Genomic DNA, 23,987 nt, shown 5'->3' with positions numbered 1-23,987 from the left:
GGGGGTTTTCTATCTGATTTATAAATAGTTGGAGGTTTAAATCACTAAAATATCTATTGATTATAAGAACCTCATGTCGTTTTGGGATCACATGAAACACTGCGTTTAGATTTAACGAGACTCAGTTAAAAAAAACGATTTTGTTAACGGAAGGTTTACATCATTAACGGTTTAATAGTTGAAGGTTTAAAAACATAAAATTTTAGTTGAATTTTTCATCCGATTTGAAAATAGTTGGAGGTTTAAATTACTAATAACTCTAATAATAATAATAATGTAATTTGAAGACCAAAGATTTGACACCAATGCTTGAGATTCAATGTTTTAAAGTTAAAAGGAATTGCTACTAGGATACTAGTATTGTGAAATTATAATAACCAACTCTAGAAGCTAAGCAAAACACAATGATACTAATCAAGAATCATATCTACAAAATCAATAAGAATCCCCATGGAAAAGACCATCTCTTTATACCATCATCTTCTGATGCTGTTCCTCTGTTTCATAACAGAAGCTGCTAGCTGATGATAACGGCAACACATCTTGATGCACTGTTAAAAAATCCAGATCCATTTTAAGTTCCCCTACGGACGCTAAAGCCATGAGCTCCTTACAGTCTAAACCTTTTGCTGGCCCGAGGCTGCACCTCTCGCTGCCGTGCTTGTCCAACGCTTTCTTGAACTTATTGATCTGCGTTTTCAAAGCAACAATCCGAGATTCAATTTTACTACTACTAATTGCCAATGATATAAAAAGCTGATTGATCATGTGATTAGCTTACGGTGGCGATGGTGCAGCTGAAACTACAAAGTTTACCCTCTGCTCCTCTATAGAACTTGAAGAAAGGAAGCACATGAACGTTAAGGCCATGGCACATTGTTCTAAGCTCTTCTTGATTCACTTTGAGAAACATCACGTTTGGGTTTGATTCAGCCAATTGACAGATCTGTTACAAACAAACAAAACACAAATCAAATCAACTGAAATGAAAAAAAAAAAGTAGAACCAGTTCTTGACTGGGCCATACACATACCTTTGGGTGGAGAGATTTGCAGCCACCACAACCGGGTGAGTAGAAATCAAGAACAACTAATCTATCACCAGCGTTCAACAAAGAGTCAACAAGATGATTAGCAGAGTGTATCTCTAACATGTTGACTTTCGTTGACTTTTCCCACCATCTCATTCCTCTACTCATACCTATTGATGATGTCTTTGCCTGAAAAGAAAACATTCTTAACTTGTTTAAGAATCTATAAACCCAAACAAAACTGGTTTAAAGGGAAAAAAAAGATGTCTTTTGCTTACATAGGAAGAAGAAGACAAGGCAGCGAGTGTTTGGTTTGAAGCCATGGGTTGTTCCTTCAAATCTAGGCTCATAACCGGTGAAAGTTTGGATTTTGATTTGTTTTCCTGAGAAAATGAACAAAACCCAGAAAGCCCATGATCGATTCTAGTCCCGGAGTATTGAGCACCACCACTTCCACACACAGCTCTGAGAGGTGAAATAGCGTCCATGTCCGTCTACAGGAGAAAGACTCAGAAAATTGCAGAGAAGCAGATGAAGAGAGAAAAGTGCAGATGGGTTTTTGATTGAATGAGAAAAAGCAACAAAAGTTGGTCACTTTATTGACCTCTATAAATCAATGAAGAACACCAATGAGTACAGTTTATGCAGAAACTTGTTGTTCTTATGTTGGGTGGGGTCCCTTCTATATCCAACTTGATTCATTATTATTATTGACTTTATCCATATCTATTTTACCTGTTACGTTCGTGATTCGTGCCAGTATTTAATTTTTACTTTATTGTAATTAACGCTTATATGACCGGATTTTTAACTTAAATGTTCTGCTTTAAATTATTGATTGACCGAAACTTATATTTGTGAATTTATCAGTACAGTAGTATTGGTCCTATTGGATGATACAATGATTATGATAATATTAGGATTTTTATGATTATCCAGTAAACAAAACAACATTTTATATAAGTTTTTTTTTGTAACTGATTTTTATTTCCGTATTATAATACTGAGAAGGGGGTAAAATGCATCACTGTCAGGGTCGCCGCATGAAACGTGTTGCTGACTGTGTTTGAGGCTTTTCCTCGTTGGATATGGTCTCGCTTGGCTTAACTCTTCAAATAACAGTGGTAATGTGTCTTTAATATTGCGAAAGCTTAATTGGAAGCTAAACCATATTCAAATCAAATTAATTGCAGAACTAATTATTATTTTCTATTTGACCATACAAAATTTGCTAAACTCCATTTTCTAAATGCATTGAATTTCTTATTTCTTTTGTTATACATTTTCAAAATGGGATGTATATCTTATTTGAAGAATATATTTTTAAAATTTTCATCTTCTGTGATTCGGTAAAACTGGATTTATTTGCATTATCGAGGATCTGATTTTTCCAAGATATATAAAAATTAAAAGGTTGAAAAAAGGCAGCCCATAGTTTCATATATTTTATTCATTCGGCCGAAATATAGTACAAGAAATCCAAGAACCAGCCCACAACTTTTTAATCCAAAACAACGTATAGAGACAGAACTTATATTGTGGCAAATAATATAAAATTATAAACCAATAAGGTACAAAACCAGTCTAATTTTATTTTCTATGTATAGCAATTAGCAACTTTGTTTTATGTTTGTAACTCATGCTATACAGTAGGATCATAAGTTGTTTTATGTTTGTAACTCATGCTATACAGTAGGATCATAAGAGGTATGATTAACAGCCTTAGCCATGTTCGTTTCGTAAACGCGGAGTCTAGCGGCAGCGAAAAAAATTGTGCTACGACGGAGACCAAAATAATATAATCAAAAGTTGAAGTAAACGCGACTGGATTGCCGGAGACGTGAAAAACGAGACGCTTGTGTCGCTGATAATTTCAGCGTCTCTTTTACTTGTCGATAGTTGACTCTGCGGCTGAAAAATAGGTCAGCGATATCTCACTGGCGTCTGTATTGCCGTGATAAAAGGTTGGATTTTTGGTCGCCGTCGCTAAAAACGGCGGTTATAAAACGAACATGACTCTTATGATTTTATAATTTCAAAACCTGTCATTTCATCAAAGCCCACAAATTGGAGCCCAGTTTTGAACACCGGTGAGACTTGCCTATCACCGTCTCAACAAGCTTCCTTGATGTATGTTGTATTCGAGAACTTAATGAACTGAGCAATGAAATTTAGTGATTTACGTTAGCACATTATTTTATTGCTATCGAAATTCAAATTCATATACTTTTATAAGCACTAGAACTTCTTCGCGGATTTTCTGCTTATATTTTTATGCTATATATAGTTTTGATCAATAAACTATTTTATTATATTATTTTATTTACTCTCCAAATATAATTTGTCAAAACCTTTTAAAAAAATTTCATCTCTAAATTGTCATCCAGTGTTATAAAATATTACAAAATATTTTAAAAAGTGAAGCAAAAAAATAAACTAAACTTCAGTAGGTTTGATATGCGATAACTTTCTTAGTCAATATATCAACACAAATATTAATTTACCTTTACTTATGAAAAAAATTTGAACCAAAGTGAAAATAGTTTTCCAACGTGTAATAGTATATCATCATAAGTATTTGTTGGGTTGGATTATGATATATATATATATTAAAAAATATTTTTTTCTTTATATATTTGAATAAAACTCAATTAAAATGCATATTATGATGTCAAATTAAACCATTTAACTAAAGAAATTATAATATATCATAGTTTTTTAAAAAAATAATATATCTTGTCTTTTCTTGTATATAATTTTTCACAGAAATGATCATTAGGTAGATGTAACAATTAGAAGTCGGATTTGCTTTAACTTCCACATTTGCAGAGAGAATATGATACAGTGGTTTTGAGCTTCCGCATGTGTAAATGATCTTACAAAGTTTTATGTATTAAAGATACTTTATTTTACTTTTTAATACTGACATATAGTCAAACAAATTCATAATCTGAAACTTCTCTATTATATTATTAATATTGGGGGTAATTGAAACTATACATTATATTTAGTTAAATATTTTTTTTATTTCAAACGAATAATAGTATATTTTTCACTAACTTGAATTAGTCAACGATTATGATTAAAGTCGAGAAATAATTTGGTAGATGATGGAAGCAAACGTGATGGTCCAAAAGCGGCCAGCGAAGGAGTTGGCAACAAAGGATCCGAGGAGAGAGGAGTGAGGAGTGAGACTCGAAGTGAACTATTAGTTAGAGAGCTATAAGTTCAAAATGAACTGATACCGAGGATGAACGGCATAGTAATCAAATCCTCCCTTTGGTCGACTTCGTTTCCCATGAAGCTGTTTATGTTCTTCACTGATCTTGTTCTCTGCACCTTAAGTTGTCGAATATTTGAGCAAAGTCAAAGCTAATTTTTGACTTCCTTGAAAAAGTGGTGACATCAAGCTTCCACGTGGCAGGATAGTGTCCGCCCGGAACCCCTTCAGTAGCCTGCAAGAAATATGGAATATGTATTACAAATTAATAAGGCCAAGAAAAGGAGAATCCCAATATATAAAGATGGATGAGGGCCATAAGGCTACCTCAAAATATTTGATGAGTTTTTTTGAGTGATGCCCTAGACTTCCAGCATATATAACTTACCCTCCTCGTTTCATCAACAGAAGTTGCATACTTGCATTAATCCAAAGATGATTTGTCAAATGTATTCTGGTTTCGGGACTCAAAAGTAGAGTATTCCCTGGGCAAACCTCATCGACAGATTTGAAAATGTGATGCCCTAAGAATAACAATGGCGGCAGCCCTTGCATATCAGATGTAGGCTCGTCCATGAAGATTAAAGAAAGGGCTACTAATTCAACTGAAATAGTAAGCCTTTTCCTTTATTCTGGCAAACGACCATTAACTCAAGGAATGCCAAGTATAGAGTTTTTAAGAGGTTTAAGCTCCACTAACTCCATTACTTCTTCAACAAATATCTATCATTCACATAAAATGGCAAAAGAGGTTACAACTTTTATAACATCTCGCGAGTAGTTATGAGAACATAATTAAATTTTCACCTTAGTAATAGTACTTACCTCTCATTTTTGGCATCTATATCAACATCTTTGCCACCTGTTATAATGGCATTCAAGGAGCAACTCACAATAAGAAAATTCGCTCCGGTCTTGATAAGCCTCGAGATCAAGATTAAATTCGGTTTATTCACCAGCTATCTTCATCACAACAAAGTCCCCTCTCTCTACCACTCCCCTTCAGCCAGTATGCTATATTAAACCCTTGAATCAGATTCTCCTCTCAAGCTATTCTTCATATTTCTCTAGCCATTGCTTTAGCCTCCACTTCCTTTCATGGACGTGATTTATCTCAGACGACAATATATCTTCCCTTACCCATGCTGCATACGGAATAACTGCCTCTTCTTCTTGACCTTATACTCCTCATGAAAGGCTTTGTCAGCTTCCATGGCAAAAGCATGAAAAGTTTTATTCTGCTTTCGGTACTCTTTCTTGTACCAACATCATGTATATGTATCTTTAGAGGCTCCTATTTAATCAGAGGCTCAGCATCCCGGATCAAGTTTCTTTTGTAACATGGGATCCAAGACTTGCCACCGGAATCAACACCATAATTCTTGGGGACCTTCAACCTCCAAAGTAGCTCTGAATTAAAAATTATCTCATATGAGGCATAGACGAATCAAAACCATCTTTATCACGCATATTCACCAATCTGCAAGAATTAAAAAAAAATCAAGAATGAACTGAACTGTATGTAATATCGGTAGTAGATGAAAGGTTGAGTGGAAATACAGAGTAACAGAATTTTCGAGACCAAAACTCAGATCATGATAACCATTTGAGCATATGAAATGGAAAATGGAGAATGAAAAAAACTGGTTCTAGTTACTGAACTCTCAAATGATCAAAAACTCCATGGTAGATGAAATATGTAAGTCAAATTAAGCCATGTAATCTTGTGCATGCCCAATTTTTTGTTCAACTAATTTGATATGCGTAAATTTAGCTATGTGAAGACTTACCGTGAAATTATGTGTTTAAGTAGACAATAAACTTGGTAATAACGTAACTATACTCATCACAATTAATAGGAGAAGAGCAAGTGCTTTCTCTAAAAATAAAAATAATCAGAACAATAGTTAGAGAGAAGAACATTGCATAGGCATATATTCAAACTAGAACCATTGTGCTAAATATGGGGCTATTTCTCACATTAACGTTCAGTTCTGTTCATTGAGATACTCCCTTGCACCTGTGAATTTCCATATCCCAGGTCTAGTAGTCGCATATAGTGGATCTGTTTTGAACAATTCAAAAATCACAACCAGACATAAAACGTATTTCATATAAAGCACTACTAAAATGATAAGAAATACCTTTGGCTTGACAACACTCTCAAACTGTCGAGCACGTAACCATTGGGTGTTATGGCCAAAATCTCAACATTAAACGAAGAAAACTATAGCGGTGGATACGACGGAGGGAGTCGTGTCTCTGACAAAGTATCTTGGATCAAACATGCAAGCACACAGAAGTCTCTCAGATTAAGGATATGTACCCTTGGTGGCAGAAGACGTCACCGGATCCAAGCGTGTGAGCTTCTCCGTCACGTCAGTGTAACGATGGAGAACCGGAGGCAAGTATTTTGTTCAGTGGTAGAAGCTGGAAAGATCTCCAGACTCGAATGAGTTTATATCGGAGGAGAAACAAAGGGAATTGGAACGATCTCTCGTGAATAGAGGAGTAAAAAAATAATTAAATGGAAAGTGGGGGTCGACATTAATACACCTTAGAAGCAAATTGCAGAGAAATGAATTTTCCGATGGGAGTGCAAGAGGCGTCGTTGAACGATCTATGGTTGGAGTGAGAGACGTGGCATATTGGAGTCTTCTAATTGGTTGATTTAATTTGTTGAGGTGGATAGGCTGAGAGGGCTTCATATTCCCCTTTTAGTATTGTAAGATAATTGTGGTACTGACTAACTTTGAATGTATCCAGACTTGTAATGCTAAGTAAGGTTTTTAAGTTTTCGTATACTCCGTCCATTCCACAAAAATAGTAGCTTTAGATTTTCACACTTTTAATAATAAAATTACAATATCAAAATAATTATATTTTAGTACAGGATTTACAAAAATAAAAATTCTTATATAATATAATAATTTTAATTAATGGGCAAAAATAAGTAAATAAACTGTAAAGTTACACTGAAAATATATAATAATTACATTTATAAAATAAATAAAAAATTTCAGAACTATATTTTCGTAGAAAAGAGGGAGTTTAGTATAAAGAGAATCATATTCTCTTTTTAACAAAATATACTATTACAGTAAAATACTAATTGATGATAGTTAAACAGCTTCAAGAATAACTATTAGACGTTTATTACTGATCCGCTAGGGAAATATTAATGAGCGGGCCTTGTGGTAGTGGACGGGTTTTGGATGCAAACATATTATGGGTCGATTCTCCTGCTGCGGAAACTAAGTTATATTGTTCTGTCCACCACGGCTGCAGATACATCCGTATGAATATCCGAGAAAAGGTCTATCGTGGACTGCACCTCCTACTCGAAAGTTAGGTCTTTGTATTTAATATATCTGGGTTTAACCTTTTTTATCAAAAAAAAGAAAGAAATATTAATGTGTATTTCGTTCTACAATCGAATATAAAAGTCAGAACAAAGAAAAAAAAAACATCTATGCCGCAAATTACAAATATGCAAACTGCAAAGTGGCTTGGATGCACGAACTGATAATATCTGGTCAACTCAATCACCCCATTGGTTTAATCCTTATTTATCAATACTTATCGGCTCTTAAAGATGTCGACACGTAGCCGTTGCCTTAATTTCGGGAGTGAAGTAAGAAAATAAATACTCCCTCCGTATATACAAATGTAAGATGTTTAAGTTTATTCACACATATTAAAAAAACTTTATTATATAATTTGTTTTTATTTATTATTTTTTGTTTTAGATATAAAATTTTATTTGGATCCAAATAAAATTCAACCACTTACCTTTTTACATTTTAATTTATATTTTACTTTTAAATCAAAAAGTATTAATTAGAGATAAAACATCATATAATTGTATACAAATGAAAAGTCTAAAACATCATATATTTGTATCTGGAGGGAGTATCACGTTGCAGACAGATATAGTAGGACATGTTGTCTACATACAATACAAAATTACATTAACAAATAAAATGCGATGTACGAAGAGTCCGGAAGGTCTTTGCAATCGATGTAAATTGGTACGTGGTCTAGTCTTACTGGATAGTTTCCTTAAATAGAAATATTAGTTGCTATCTTACCACCTAATTTGCAACATTTTCTATAAGCAGATTATTAAATATATTCGAGGACCAAAATGTTTATTCGATCCAGTTCTTTCCCCACCATGAGTCCATGACATTATTTTATAGATCAATTAAAATATCATCGACTAGTTTGACATTTTGTGCATATTACTAGCTAGATTCTTCTAATCTTTTTGTTAGTTGAAGATAAGTAAAAGTCATTTGTTATTGCTGAAAGTTATATGATAACTAGTAAGGGTGGATTAGTTTCTAGTGCGTATAATACTGTTATGGACTTAGAAGAATAGATGATCTTTCTTTTACTATGTTTAGATAAGTAATTGTCAAAATGCATTGCCACTCTGATTTGCCTAAACTAAAGAGCGTATAACTTTTAGAGATAAGTGATCGGGAATATGCTATAATATTCCCCCTTTTGTCTCTATTATAATTTAAGTCAATTAGTGAAATCCATTTTTAAATTACTTATAGTTGGTGTTTAATAAACAGAAGAGACACCACCTTTTGTATTATGTAATTTCATTACCTGAAAAGGTGTTAATTCTACCAGAAAAGAAGAAGAAGAAAAGCTAATATATAATACATATAACAGTATTGACATTAGAGCATCTCCAATGTAAAACTCCATTTTTTCCTTCAAAATGGAGTAAAAATGAAAATGGAATAAAATTACTTCAACCCTACTTCATTTCCCACTCCATTATGAAGTGATGAACAAACAAAAAATAAACTACTCCATTTATGAAGTAAATTTCATTATGGAGTGAGATATGAAGTTGGGTTGGAGCATTCCTTACTGCATATCCATTTTTACTCTATTTTAGAGGAAAAAATGGAGTTGGGATGAAGATGACCTTATGCATTTGATATAAAGATAGCGTACGTAAAATATGTAAATATTTTTTAGGTATGTGTGTGTATATGTCTCAGTGTAAATGTGAGTGAATTTCGACCTTTCATTTTAAATATATATGATCATTATATATAAAAATATGAATGACCATTTTGTATTTTTAGGGTTCCGATCTGAAAATTAAAAAATAAGGTCTGTTGAAAAGTTAACAACAAAAATATTTCTTTATAAAGAGATAATTTCAAATTGTTGAAACAAAACTATATGCTAATTATAAATTTATAATTGTTGCATGAACCATTTTTCTTTTTCCTATAGACTATAGTGACCAAGACGAACGAAACATCTTTTAAGTTACAAACCTCAGCTCACAGTCAACAATCCACAACATGAACCGTTTGTATTTTGCATATGGCATGATCTTCCATCGTGGACTGTTGTCCAGTGCTGTTGCATTTAGATTTCGTTCTTCGATTCTGGTTTTTTTTTCTATAGACATTAAGACATCTTGCACATGGTATTTTGACGATGTAAATGCTATAACAAAAAGAAGACATTGTATGGACCTAATGTTTATTTCTTAAAGTTTCTGTAATGTTTTTCCTAAAGAAAGAAAGCATGGTTTTGTTTTTGACGAGTATAGGTTTCTGTAATGCTTTTCTTAAACATATTTTGACGAGTATATGTTTCTTTCTTAAAGTTTCTGTAATGCTTTTCCTATAGAAAGAAGGCAAGTTTTTTTTTTTTCCTATATCACATGTATTATACATGATTGAATTCAAATAATAATAAAACTATATCAAGTATTTGACGATGTAATAAAATGGACATAATGCGATTATAGGCGAACATCCACTTGAACACATATCTGTATGCCAATATTTGGTACCAAATCAGAAAGTGTTAGTAATACACCGAACGCACTTCGCTCTTCCAAACAGAATAACTTTTTAAAAAGAATATTATTATGCATATACTTCTTTTTGACCTTTTCTAAGTGGTTCTTCTAATTGTAATATTATATTACAATTTTGACGAATAAGGTAACAAGATTAAAGAACCAATAAGGGTACACCAGCAAGAATATCAAACATCATTTGTCAATCATGCCTTCGTGATTCTTCTTTGGGAAAGAGAGTTTCAAAATTAAACAATTAAAATTAATTATTAAGACTATTTTCTATACTAAGTAATCTATCTGCATATATTAAATTAGTTCTGAGTCATCAAAACTTCAACATTTTATTATTCTTATTTGCTAACATCCACATACTTTTTAACTAAAACTATTTGATCTCAAAAGTGGTTGGATTATAGTTACTTCATGAATAAATTAATTAAATATTCGTATACTAAAGGAGTCATACAAGATAGTTTATTTATTTTTGAAAGAATATCCACTATAGAGAAATCAAATTTAACGCATATATTACACACTATTAACAAAAATAGAAATAAAGATTGATTGATTTGGTATTGTTTTACATGATATGTATAGGCAGATTCAGTCAAAATTCCAAAATGTCTATGAGAAAATAACAACAGAATAATACTAGATTAATGTCATCAAAAATGTAATTTACTATCCATGACAAACAAACTGAAATATAATTAGCAATTTTCATAAAATTTGTATATATATCTTGAACACTAAATTCTTAACTATTTTTAAAAAAATTATATCGAACGTAAAGCTTAAACATGAACTATAAATTCATTCACAAATCACGAACAAAAATGTTCCCACCATAATAGTTCAATACCATATGTGATCTATTTTTTTTTGAAAAAATATTGTGATATTTCTTTGTTACTTATTTCTCTAAAACATAGTCTTTATTCATTGTATTCCTTAAACTGACGTAATAATGATATAAATCATTCGTTGTATTTCTCATAACAATTATAGTAACTATGCTGATGAGCTAGATTCAAAGAATCGTAATTATCCGTTCTCTTGTTAATTTCGCAAATATCTTTTTATTTCTAGCTCATATGACGATCCAAAACAGTCCATTTTCTGTTAAAGTCCAATAATTTATTTTTCAAATTGAAGTAATTTATACGAATATTTAAAAAGCTCAGAAAAAGGTTTTTAAAAAGGGGAAAGTGCTAAAACAACCTACCCAAGTTGCGTTACACACTACGTATCTTTCTCCCAACACACAAAAACGGGGAAATATATTCTTTTTCATGTCCATATTCTACAAAACAATATTTTCGTTTTAATTCTTGTGATTAAGAAAATGAAAACAATGCAATTTTGTTTTTCCAACTCCTTTACAGTTTCATCTGCCCATTTTCCCTTTATATTTTCCTCTTCATATTCCTAACCCTTCTCCCAAACTTCTCTGTTCATCGTTTTCTCTCTCTCCAGTTATAATAAATATCTTCACATACCATTCTCTGAATCCATCTCTCCCATTAAAAAAATCGTTCAAGATCAAAAAGGGTTTAAGGTTTCTAGAGGAGAGAAAAAAAAATGGAGACGTTTTGTGGTTTTCAGAAGGAAGAAGAGCAGATGGATTTACCTCCAGGGTTCAGGTTTCATCCAACGGATGAAGAACTCATAAGTCACTATCTCCACAAGAAGGTTCTTGACATCAGCTTCTCAGCCAAAGCTATTGGTGAAGTTGACTTGAACAAATCAGAACCATGGGAGTTACCATGTAAATATTTCAAGATCACCATGAAATCACGTTTTAACATTTTCTTTGTATTCTTCTTGAAACCTAACGTTGTGGGTGTTTGTTTCATACAGGGATGGCAAAAATGGGTGAGAAAGAATGGTACTTCTTCTGTGTGAGGGACAGAAAATATCCAACCGGTTTGAGGACTAACCGGGCAACTGAAGCCGGTTATTGGAAGGCGACCGGGAAGGATAAGGAGATTTACCGTGGTAAATCCCTTGTTGGGATGAAGAAGACACTTGTTTTCTATAGAGGAAGAGCTCCTAAAGGTCAGAAAACGAATTGGGTGATGCATGAGTATAGGCTTGAAGGCAAACTCTCTGCTCATAATTTACCTAAAACCGCAAAGGTAACAACACTTACTCTGTTTTTCTTTCTCTATCTAAAACCCTTTTGTTTGATAATTTTTGTTGGTTTTTTTTCAGAATGAATGGGTGATATGTAGGGTGTTCCAGAAGAGTGCTGGAGGGAAGAAGATCCCTATTTCAAGTCTAATCCGAATCGGTTCACTCGGAACCGACTTTAGCCCTTCCCTTATGCCTTCTTTAACCGATGCTTCACCTTTCAACGATAAAACCAAAACAGAACCGGTTTACGTGCCCTGCTTCTCCAACCAAACTGATCAAGCCCAAGGAAACCCACTTAACTGCTTCAGCAGCCCTGACATTTTCCACAGGATTCCACTCTACCAAACTCAATCCCTCCAGGTCTCTGGTAATCTACAGAGTCCCATTCTTGGTCAAGAACATTCGGTCCTGCATGCTATGATTGATAACAACAGAAGGCAGAGTCTCAAAGGGATGAGTGTCTCACAAGAAACCGCAGTTTCTACTGACATGAACACCGATATTTCGTCGGATTTTGAATACGGTAAAAGACGTGCTCAAGAAGATCCGTCGTCCTCTGCTGGACCTGTTGATCTTGAACCTTTCTGGAATTACTGAAGAAGATTCAAGAGTCTCGTGTTCACTAATTTACTGTCATAAAGAAAGTAAGAAAAGTTACCAAAAAAAAAAAAAAAAAAAAAAAAAAAAAGAAAGTAAGTAAGAAAACAATTTCACCTTTTAGTCTGGTGTGTCAACGTTTGTATAGATTATTACAATCTCAACCTCCACTATAATATGTTATACTCAAAAAGAAACTTAAAAATATAATTTGGTACGTGGTGCTTGCTAGAGAGCGAGGAGAGTTTATTGGGTACTATTTATCATAATTGATGATAATATATTTACACACCCTAAGAGCTATTGGATCATTTTACCCTTTTACCATTGGTTTGTTTTTAGTGCTCTGACATTTGAAGTTCAGAGTCTTCAAAAAGAAAAAGTCATTCTTAAAAAGGTTTAGATTTTAATATTTACTTAGATAAATAGAAGTTTGCCAATTTCTATATTAACAATCTAGTATAGGTGATAACCGTTGACACATTGTATAATTTGCTTTCGAATGAAAAGAATATGCACCTTCCTATTTTTTAATTTGTAGATGCAGTTCAAATGACTATGGAAACATGGTGACTTGTATTCATTCAAAACAAGAAAAAGAAACATGGTGATTTGTTTTCATTCAAAACAAGAAAAAGAAACATGGTGATTTGTACTAGTATTGACACTGTGTCCATTATTCGAATTCAAATGCTGTAGACTGTGTGGATTATTGACAGAAAAATACAGTTTGAAGAGATCTGCAAATCTTTAGCTACAGTTTAGTTTAATGTGTTTCTCGAAACTATTGTCTCTCAACAGTTTTTATATTTAAATGTATATTTTAGCACTTTAAAAATTTGGTCAAGAACTGAGACGGCTAAGGCGCCTACTTACCATGGTATTCACATCCACTGCAAATTTTGACTTTTAATAATCAAAGAATACAAATTATTTGGGTTCTAACCAATGTTTTTAAAACCGGACCGGATACCAACTCGGTATAACTACTCTGGTTGAGTGGTCGGAACCGGTCGAACCGGGTTTTCTATTTAAGATAAATAAATAAATATAATCATATATATATATACAATGCGGGGCTAAAATGTAGTTTTACGTATAATATGTTCTATGTTCTTTTCTATTAATTAGATAATACACAATAACCATAAGTTTAGTTATATATACAGTTAACAAGTGAATATTATATCAATTAAAATTGATAAAAAAAATGATTGACCATTTATTACGTATTTATTTATTTTTACAACTAAATTTTTAAAATTTTGTGAATATGGTAAAATAAGAATAGAATATGAGAGTCAAAAAAGAGATCTTTTAACATTTTTCTTTGAAAAATAGAATTAAAAAAAATCAATTAAATAGTAAAAGTTAAACATTGATTATGAAATATTAAATTTTAATAACAATTGAAAAGACATTAATTATATGTTGATTTATTCAAAACCGGATTTTGAATTGAACCGGGTCACCGGTTTTACCGGGTTTAGTCGGTTTCACCAGGTTTTTCTCAAATCCGGATTTTAAATCGAAGCGGACTCGGCTTCTTCAACGAATGATGGTCAGACCGGTTTTCAAAACACTGGTTCTAACCTGTAGTATTGATCAGGGCCGGGCCTGAATAAAGGCTAATCAAGCATTAGCTTGAGGGCCGGATAGCTTAAAATTATTTTTGGGGTCATTTTCAATAAAGTTCAGTTAGTTCTGATGGTAAGCTTGTTCGCTAATTTTGTCAAGGTGCTGAGTTCGAAGCCCCGATCCTGTATATTATTACATTAATTTTTTATAAAATAAATTTATAGGGCCAAAAAAAATTAGTTGCTTCTAACCTTATATATGTCAGGCACGTCCCTGGTATTGATGTTCTAAAAGTATTCATAACATTTTAAGCTTGTAGCAATTAATAGTAAGAATGACTAATGAATAATATAATCAACATATACAATATTCATGCTTTCATAAATCTCAATATACAATATTCATGCTTTCATAAATCTCATAATAATAATCTTAACATTTTTCACCAAAAAATAAATAAATCTCATAATAGATGTCAACAGATAAATATTCATGTTTGCTGTTTGGTAGAAACCAGTCTTATTTTAAGCTATACATGTAGAACAAACTCAGAACTAATTCTGAGTTTCAGAAGACCACAGAGTAGAAAAAAGATGTTTGATTTATATTTACTGTTAAAAGGCATCAAAGTAGAGTATAAGGTATATATCAATATATATATATGGCAAATCTCCAAAATAGCACATTTCTAAGTTTATATCACAAAAATAGCACTCGAAAACTAAAATGATCAAAATAGCATTTTATCTTTTGAAAATTTTAATTTTTTTTATTTTTCAAAATTTGAAATCTTATCCCCAAAACCTCATTTCTCAACTCTAAACCCTAAACCCTAAACTCTAAACCCTAAACCTAAACTCTAAACCCTAAACCCTAAACTCTAAACTCTAAACCCTAAACCCTAAACCCTAAACTCTAAACCCTAATCCCTAAACTCTAAACCCTAAACCCTAAACTCTAAACTCTAAACCCTAAACACTAAACCCTAAACCCTAAACTCTAAACCCTAAACCCTTAACCCTAAACCCTAAACCCTAAACCCCAAATCTTAAACCCCACCCTTTAACTCTAAACCCTAAGTTTGTGACTTTTGATAAAACATTAAGTGATATTTTTGTGACTTTTGACCTTGAATGCTAATTTGGGAACAAAAATTTGATTTAGTGCTATTTTTGTCTTTTTCTTTATATATATGTGCATCTTTTTTCTTTTTGTTTTTGGAACATATATATATGTGCATCTCTTATGTGGTTTATTAAGATTTCGGGAATGTGTAAAAAAAAAAAAAAAAAAAAAAAAAAAAATGAAACACAATTTCCATGAACATAAAACCTAAATTTACGTAACGTATCTATTAGTAGAGTTTCAAAAGTATCCCGTTTCTAATACTACTGGAAAAAAGCATGTGAGGAGAAATAGAATATATATAAAAAATCTAATTAAGGTTTACAATATCATATTTAATATTTATATCAGTTTTATTATTAAATAGGCCTTGGAGTTTTAGTAAGAAACTACGTTGTATATTATTATTTTTTTTTGTCAGCCTACGTTGTATATTATAAAACAATCTTTGTAAGTATATAGGAAATCAAACTAGGCATATATGGTTCGAATAAAATAACTATATGATATAAATATATAATAACAATAATATTTAAACTTTAATATGTTTATATTTCGCATTTTCTCAATCTTCTTGCGTTCGTTCCATGACGGATCTATTCCGTTATAAAGCTGTTATGCGTGATTCTTGAAATTTGTGTGTATTGTCCAATGTATTACGTACCACATCTTTTAATTTTTTTTTGATATATATATATATATTCTATCATGCGACACCATATGTTCTTCTTACGCTGCAATATATAAGTAATTTGAATTTAATCATTATTATATATACATGGTAACAGCACTTGGATCATCTCCAATGATTTTAAAATTGGATGATCAGATTTTTATGGGGTGAGAAGATACATGAGCATCACAAGATTCGCCAAACTCGAGTATTAACACTGCGAATCTCTTTCTGGCTAGAATGATATACTGATGTTTATTGAAAGGTATCATATAAGTATATAACCATTAAAATAACTAAATATATGATTTAAACTCGCTGAAATAATGATCCATATCCTTTATTTCATGACACAATTCGAATTACCAAACAAAAGGCGAGGAGAGGTGGGAGAAGCACGTGATGGTATGATCATAACTAGAAATGAGATAAATTGAGTCCCACACGACATCTTCCTTAACCCATCTTTTTAACATTTGTCTTTTCTTTCGAATTTCGATTTACATTTTATCCCTCAGTTCTCATTTTCTATTGATTTTCTGTTCCTTATTATTCAATTCTTGGTACATATAATAAGATAGTAATTGGGCCAGACAGTGTCGTAGTTAGTCCACTTTGTAGCACTAAGTGCGTTCTTTTCAAAGTCGACCGGATCAGCCGATAATATTTATCAAAAAACAAATATATATATATCATTTAAAGGAGCCAACTGTTGCCGTTTATAAGCTACATTTTGTAACACTCCAATTTTTTCGATGAAATAATGGTTCGATTCAAAAGGCTTAAACGCAGTGGGGAAACTAGTTTTTAGGAGGAGCGTCATATGACCTATGTGAATTTTATATATAAAAAAATACTTGTACGATTCTAAATAACTGGAAAATATTGCAAAATTAGTTTATTGATCCCTATAATATATGTTAATTATGAATTTAATCCACCTAAGAAATTTAGCTAGTTAATGTATCCAAACTAACGTGAAATACACGCGCCCCTAATTCTTTGCTCTCGAAACCTAACCAAGCGACTCCTCTACAATCGACGAATCCGTGACGGCGGAGACGTCCCCGGCTGCTTCCGGTGAAAGTGAACCATCCCCTTAAGCAATTGATCTCATCTCTTCTTCTGGCATGGATTTACCTGATATTCCTCCATTCCGAAAGAAAGTTTTGTCCCCTCGCTGTCACGGTTCTGCTGCTCCTTTGTCGACCATGGCTCCTCCGCCACATCACTGCGACGAGGTGCTCTCTGGCGTTCCTCCTGCAACATCCGGCCTCGTACCAACTATGAATTTTCCTCACGAAGCTCCTCCAACTCTGCCAGATGTTCCTCATGCGAAGCTTGGCCTTGTACAATCGGAAAGCCTACCAGATGTTCATCAACAAATTCAAGAGACCATGGAACATGAACCAGCACCATTTGTACCTTCTATGGGAGCATGGTCAAAGCCTCTTGTTTTAAATTTCCCTCCTCCGTCTACACCACCTGAGCCATCCACGCCCCACAGCTATGATTTTCAGTTGGTACATAGCTAAATTGAGAATTTTTGGCGTTTACTAGAGGATAGTACAAACCTTAAGCAGAAGAAGTCTTTGCTGAAAGGAGTTCCTCCCTCATTGCCGAATCTCCCTGTTTCGAAGTTGCCGCCTCCAGAGTTAAAGGATGATGGCTCGCTTTGCTTTCCATTGGCCGCAAAGATGAACCCGACTTCCAAAAACTTGTTTCGTGCTTCCAGACCAACTTTCAGACTTGATGGCACTCCTGAGATCATCATCCCAGCTAAGGTACTTGAACTTGGCCCTGAGAATGTAGGAGAATATGTAATCGGGCTATTTCATTGGTGTTCTATTCCCTCTGGTGGTCTAATGCATGTTGTTGTTAACTATCTATGGGGTAGAAGTTGCAAAATTGTTAGTCAGAAATTAGGAGAATCATCATATCTTTTCCATGTTCTGCACAAGGAGACAAGGAATTGGATTATTCAGCGAAGTGTTTGGCATGTAGAAGACTGCTTAGTGTTTGTTGCCCTTTGGAATCCAGTAGGTTCATTAAAAATCCCTGAAATCTCCACTGTCCCAGCTTGGATGACTTTAAAGAATATCCCAACAAGTTGTTATTCCAGACTTGGGATTTCTCACATTGCTTCTGGTCTTGGTGAGCCTATGCTTACTCACAAGCCAAGGCTAGATCCGTTCAACATAGAAAAGGCTAAGATTTTGGTGGAAATTGAGCTTGACAAGAATTTTCCCAAAAAAATTGCATTGGATGATAAGCTTGGTAACATATTTTTGGTTGATTTGGTTTACTCTTGGAGTCCATCAACTTGTGAAAGATATGAGAGCTTAGGTCACAAAGCAAAAATGTGTTTACTTAAAGAAGACAAGATTATTCTCCCTAATGAAAGTAGACAAGACCAGGATGTGGTTGATATCAACTCGTTGTTGGTAAACACTGAATCTAGTAAAGAGACACTAGAGATCAACATGCCTAAGGTGATCGAAGATATCCTGTCAATTCAAACAGTAGCTAAGTCTTGAACAGTGCTTCAACCTCATCACTCTCTTTCCCAATTCGGAGGGTCAGAAGCTTTTTCAGAAAAAAAAACAGTTTCTTTTCAGAGTGCTACTTCTCCTAAAGATAGCTTCATTGCTTTCGAACACTTGTCTCCAAGTGCCAAGTCAACTTCAGCCTCTACACTAGCAGGTTCACCATTTGCTCACACTACTCCAGCCCAAATTATGGACAATGCTCCATCTGCTATTATCAGTAAAGAGAGTATGCTACACCCTCAGGAACTGATCCAACAAACACGACCCCTCACTCAACCAAGTTCATTCAAGAGCATGTTAATATGGAGAGTGATTTCCATATAAATGAGCAAATGGATGAATATGGAAGTGTGTTAAGAGGGGGTTGGCTGCTCAAACCTATACAAAGGTACCAAGAGATGAAATGGCATACAGTCGGTGGACGAGGAAACCGAGGTCGTGGTTTCTATAGCTCTTTCAATGCTTACTTTGTGTATTTCACTTTCACAAACTATGTGATATAACAAATTACATCTTGTACTTTGTCTTTTAAATGAATGTCTTTTTTACCTAAAAAAATAAAAAAACGCTAGTTCTGTCATGGCTTACAAATATAAATTTAGTTATTTATACCATTAAAATATTCATAATTTAGCAGTTTTTCATTTTCTTATTGTTAAGCATGTTTACCTCGAGAAAAACAAGCCAATTTTACCAAAGCCCTTTATAGCCAGCTCCCAAACTTAAAAAAACTTGAATTAAAATTTTGTATTTTTCTACTTTGGGCTGCGTATATCTTAAAATATTACGTTCACAACTAATTGCGGGTTTTACATGGATACGTATACGCACGTGTCATAATTAGATGTTAATTGTTCACCAGTTTATTTCCACTTACAAACCAAATGTTAGTTCATGTTTCTTCCTAATCTATTAATCATATAAAGCTCGGCAATGATATGAACCCTTTATCCACTAATGAACTTCGTAAAATGATAGCGAAAAACTCCACTTTAGACCTACATAATACTTATGCATCTAATAGGGTTTCTGTTGTTTTTACCATTTCTATATGTAATAATCATAAATTATTAGAAATTGAAAACGCAAACCATATAGAAACACTAAAATCTAAAACTAAACGCTAAAAGCTCAACAAACCATCATATCCCACGAAGTGGGAATCACGAAAGTTAGCCGTGAATGAAACAAAATAGTGAAATACTAAAGATGTAAACTTAACCATATATGATATAAGTGGGTATCGTCACACAATAATCAAGAACTCTTATTTAAAATTGATCCTTATCTTCATATGCAAGAATCAAGAACTCCATCGTAGATAAAGGGCTAGCCTGAGGTCAATACAAATTGGCCCACTCATTCACTGGATCATTATGTACATACGCAAAACAAAAATAACACTAGTACTAACAGGCCCGGTTCTATAGACTTAACCACCTAAAGGCTTTTTGTTGTAACGGACGTGAGAAGGAACATATGCGGAAACAGATGAATAAAAGCGATGTAACTACGACACGGATATTTAACGTGGTTCACCCATAGAGCTACATCCACGGGCAAAGCGAGATCTTATTATTGGAGACGATATTGAGCTTACAAAGTGCAACTTTAGGGTTACTTCGAATACAAGATATATATAGTACATCTCGCATCTAAAACCCTAGACTAAACGGACTCATGGGCTTAAGCCCATGTTCAGATGTAACATCCATAATAACTTGATGCAACGCTCTTGATGCAACCGAATCGGTATGATGTACGTGATGTAACATCCATCGCCTAGATGTAACATCCAGATTCAAGGCATATCAACAATTCTCCACCTTGACTTGAATCTTCTCAATAATAGATGTACCAGATGCACCTTCAAGTGCCAGATGTACCAGATACGTTTCTCTGCGCCAGATGTACAAGATGCGCCATCAGCGCCAGATGTACAAGATGCACTTTCAAGTGCCAGATGTGCCATTAACGCCAAATGTACCAGATGCGTTCTTCAACGCTAAATGTACCATCGCTCTCTTTGCCTCAGATGTCCCTTCGGACCAGATGTGTTGCTATGACAAACCAGACGTCCTTTAACGGTCAGATGCTCAACTAGAGCCAGACATTCGTCATCAGCCGGATATCCCAACGGACTAGATGTCCCAACGGACCAGATATCCCAACGGACCAGACGCCCCAACGGGCCAGATGTCCCAACATACCAGATGTCCCAACGGACTAGACGCCCCAACGGGCCGGATGTCCCAACGGACCAGATATCCTTGCGGACCAAATGTCCTTGCAGACCAGATGCCCCAACGGGCCAGATGTCCTTGCGGACCAGATGTTCATGCGGACCAGATGCCCCAACAGGCCGGATGTCCCAACAGACCAGATGTCCCAACGGACTACACGCCCCAACGGGCCGGATGTCCCAACGAACCAGATATCCTTGCGGACCAAATGTCCTTGCAGACCAGATGCCCCAACGGGCCAAATGTCCTTGCGGACCAGATGTCCATGCGGACCAGATGCCCCAACGGGCCGTTCGCCCCAACGAGCCAGATGTCCTTGCGGACCAGAAGCCCCAACGGGCCAGATGTCCTTGCGGACCAGATGCCCCGACGGGCATGATGCCCCAACGGGCCAGATGCCCCAACGGGCTAAACCATATACTTGGTGAGATGAACATTTGCAGTGCACAGAATACTGATAGGTTCATCTGAAGACATCACGAACCTTGTCAACACCTCATTAATGTAGGCCTTCTGTGACAAGAACAACTCCTTCTCCCTATCTCTGAAGATCTCCATCCCTAGAATCTTCATTGCTGTACCCAAATCCTTCATCTCAACTTTAGAACTCATAAGCTCCAGCTTCTCGATGTCACACATCTTTTCTTCAGCTATCAACATGTCATCCACGTAGAGCACCAAATAGATGAACGTCGCATCCTTCAACTTGCTCACATAGACACACCAATCATAAGGACTTCTGATGTAGCCCAACTTGATTATATAGCTGCTGAATCTCTTGTACCATCCTTTGAAAGACTGCTTAAATCCACAAAGTGACTTCTGAAGCGTACACGCATAGTCATCCTTTTCAGGAACTCGATAACCATCTGCCTGAGTCATGTATATCTCCTCTAGCTCTCCACGAAAAAACACTGTCTTCACATCAAATTGCTTAAGCTCCAAGTCCTGACGTGCTACCAGGTGCTAGCAACACTCTGATGAAAGTATCTCTGACCACAAGTGAGAACATCTCATTGTAGTCTAGTCCCTCTCTCTGACTGAACCCTCTTGCAACAATCCGAGCTTTATACTTAACTCTTTCTGCCGATGATTCTTCAACCTTTATCTTGAAGACCCACTTGTATGTAACATCCCTCCTCCCCGATGGTAATGTGACCAGATCCCATGTATGATTCTTCTGATGAGACTCCATGTCTCTCGTTGCAACATGCCATTTCTCAGACTCGGGACTAGAAACAACTTTCATGTAAGTGGATGACACATCCACTTCCTCTGCAACCTGAAGTGCATAACCCACCATATCATCAAAGTGATATCTCTCTGGTGGCCTGACTTCAACCCTTCTTGGTCGATCTTTCACAATGCTACGCTCTGTAACATCAAGCGGTTGAATCTTCGTAGACTCCAACTGAACATCTTCTACACGCTCCTCTTGATTTTCTGTGTGTGCCTGCACATCGATCACTTCATGATCATCTTGCAGCTCCACCTGTTTATTAGTGCTACCCTTTTCTGCTTCTGAACTGGACCCTGAGCTTCTAACCATAGATGCTTCATCGAAGACACCATTCCTGCTTAGAACCATTCGGTTTTCTGATGGAGACCAGACCATGTATCTCTTGACTCCATCACCGTAGCCCATAAACACTCTTAAAAGTGAATATTTAGCAGATCTACCTGACCACACCTCAGAAGGTATCTTGCACTCGATGTCGGTGTGGGAACCAAAATTTATCAAGTAGCAAGCCGTGTTGACAGCTTCAGCCCAAAACCGCTTCTCCAAACCAACACTCGAGAGCATGCACATCGTTCTCTGTAGCATTATCTGGTTTATCCATTTCGTAACACCATCCCGCTGTGGTGTTCCCCTATCTGTAAGATGCTTGGCAGATGTTGCATCCTTACAAAACTGTTTGAACTCTTCCGAGCAGAGTTCCAAACCAATATCAGAATGAAGCATATCTTGCTTCGACAGATGTTGCATCCCACGCTCACCCATATGTCTAAGCCTCATATGCCATAGCTTAGTCATATCTTTCTCTGGGATCTCTGGCGATGCAACATTTGCTGAACCGGTAATTGTTGTACCCTTCAGCAAATACAGAGTACCGTTCATGAAATCCTTCAGAATCACATCAGAACCCCTGTAGACATTCAGAACTCCATCGCCACCCAAATATTTGAACCCTCTGCTGTCCAGAAGACTCACGGATATCAAATTCTTCGTCATTGATGGAACATGCCTAACCTTGTTCAATGTGCAGAATCTACCATCATGTGTCCTGAGCTTGATTGAGCCGATCCCAACAATCTTGCAGGCAAAGTCGTTTGCCATCTTAAGCTTGTTGTCAAGTACCTCTGTGTACTCTGAAAACCACTCTCTCCTCGGTGTCATATGGTAGGATGCTCCCGTATCAAGAACCCACACATTAGAAGAGTATGTGTGTCCGTGCACAACAAGAGTGATGTCGTCGTCAGACTTGGTTTCATCCTCGGCTACTGCAACAGACCCAAACTGTTGCTCCTTCATCTTGGGACAGTCTGATTTCCAATATCCCTTCTCTTTGCAATAGTTGCAAATATTAGATGCTTTAGGACCTCTTGGAAACGACTTCCTATCTTTCGAAGTCCTTCTGTTCCGATGTCCCTTCACACCACTGACAAACAACCCTGATGCTTGATTGTCTGTCCCTGAGCCGGATGCCTTATGGCGCAATTCCCGACTATGAAGAGCCGACCTAACTTCTTCCAGTTTCATTGTATCTTTGCCAACAATGAACGATTGCACGAAGTTCTCGAAGGAGTTCGGCAGAGATACCAACAGGATTTGTGCCGCGTCTTCATCCTCCACCTTAACATCGATGTTACACAGCTCCAGTAATATCGAATTCAGCTTGTCAAGATGGTCGCGAAGCTCAATACCTTCTTGCATATGCAAGGCAAAGAGGCGTTGCTTCAGAAGTAGCTTGTCCGTTAGAGATT

The 23,987-nt window shown here is 35.3% G+C and overlaps 3 protein-coding genes across 3 annotated transcripts; 2 read left to right on the top strand and 1 right to left on the bottom strand.

Moving 5' to 3' along the window:
* Window positions 1-266: 266 nt before the first annotated feature.
* On the bottom strand, window positions 267-1,705 carry LOC106428073 (thioredoxin-like 1-2, chloroplastic). Its single transcript, XM_013868815.3, has 4 exons — window positions 1,309-1,705; window positions 1,034-1,219; window positions 782-946; window positions 267-690 (listed from the first exon to the last, which is right to left on the bottom strand). Exons 1-4 carry the CDS (start codon window positions 1,516-1,518, stop codon window positions 469-471), a joined length of 783 nt encoding a protein of 260 aa, XP_013724269.1. The 5' UTR covers window positions 1,519-1,705; the 3' UTR covers window positions 267-468.
* Window positions 1,706-11,456: 9,751 nt separating this feature from the next.
* LOC106428056 (NAC domain-containing protein 100) lies at window positions 11,457-13,051 on the top strand. Its single transcript, XM_013868801.3, has 3 exons — window positions 11,457-11,869; window positions 11,962-12,239; window positions 12,316-13,051. Exons 1-3 carry the CDS (start codon window positions 11,683-11,685, stop codon window positions 12,832-12,834), a joined length of 984 nt encoding a protein of 327 aa, XP_013724255.1. The 5' UTR covers window positions 11,457-11,682; the 3' UTR covers window positions 12,835-13,051.
* A 2,780-nt stretch (window positions 13,052-15,831) lies between these two features.
* Window positions 15,832-19,381, top strand: LOC125589716. Its single transcript, XM_048762037.1, has 2 exons — window positions 15,832-16,475; window positions 16,587-19,381. The coding sequence occupies exon 2, from the start codon at window positions 17,908-17,910 to the stop codon at window positions 18,745-18,747; it is 840 nt and encodes a 279-aa protein (XP_048617994.1). The 5' UTR covers window positions 15,832-16,475; window positions 16,587-17,907; the 3' UTR covers window positions 18,748-19,381.
* The last annotated feature ends 4,606 nt before the right edge of the window (window positions 19,382-23,987 follow it).

Source organism: Brassica napus, chromosome C7 (assembly GCF_020379485.1).
Source record: "Brassica napus cultivar Da-Ae chromosome C7, Da-Ae, whole genome shotgun sequence".
Classification (NCBI taxonomy): domain Eukaryota; kingdom Viridiplantae; phylum Streptophyta; class Magnoliopsida; order Brassicales; family Brassicaceae; genus Brassica; species Brassica napus.
This window is presented reverse-complemented; position numbering and strand designations above follow the sequence as displayed.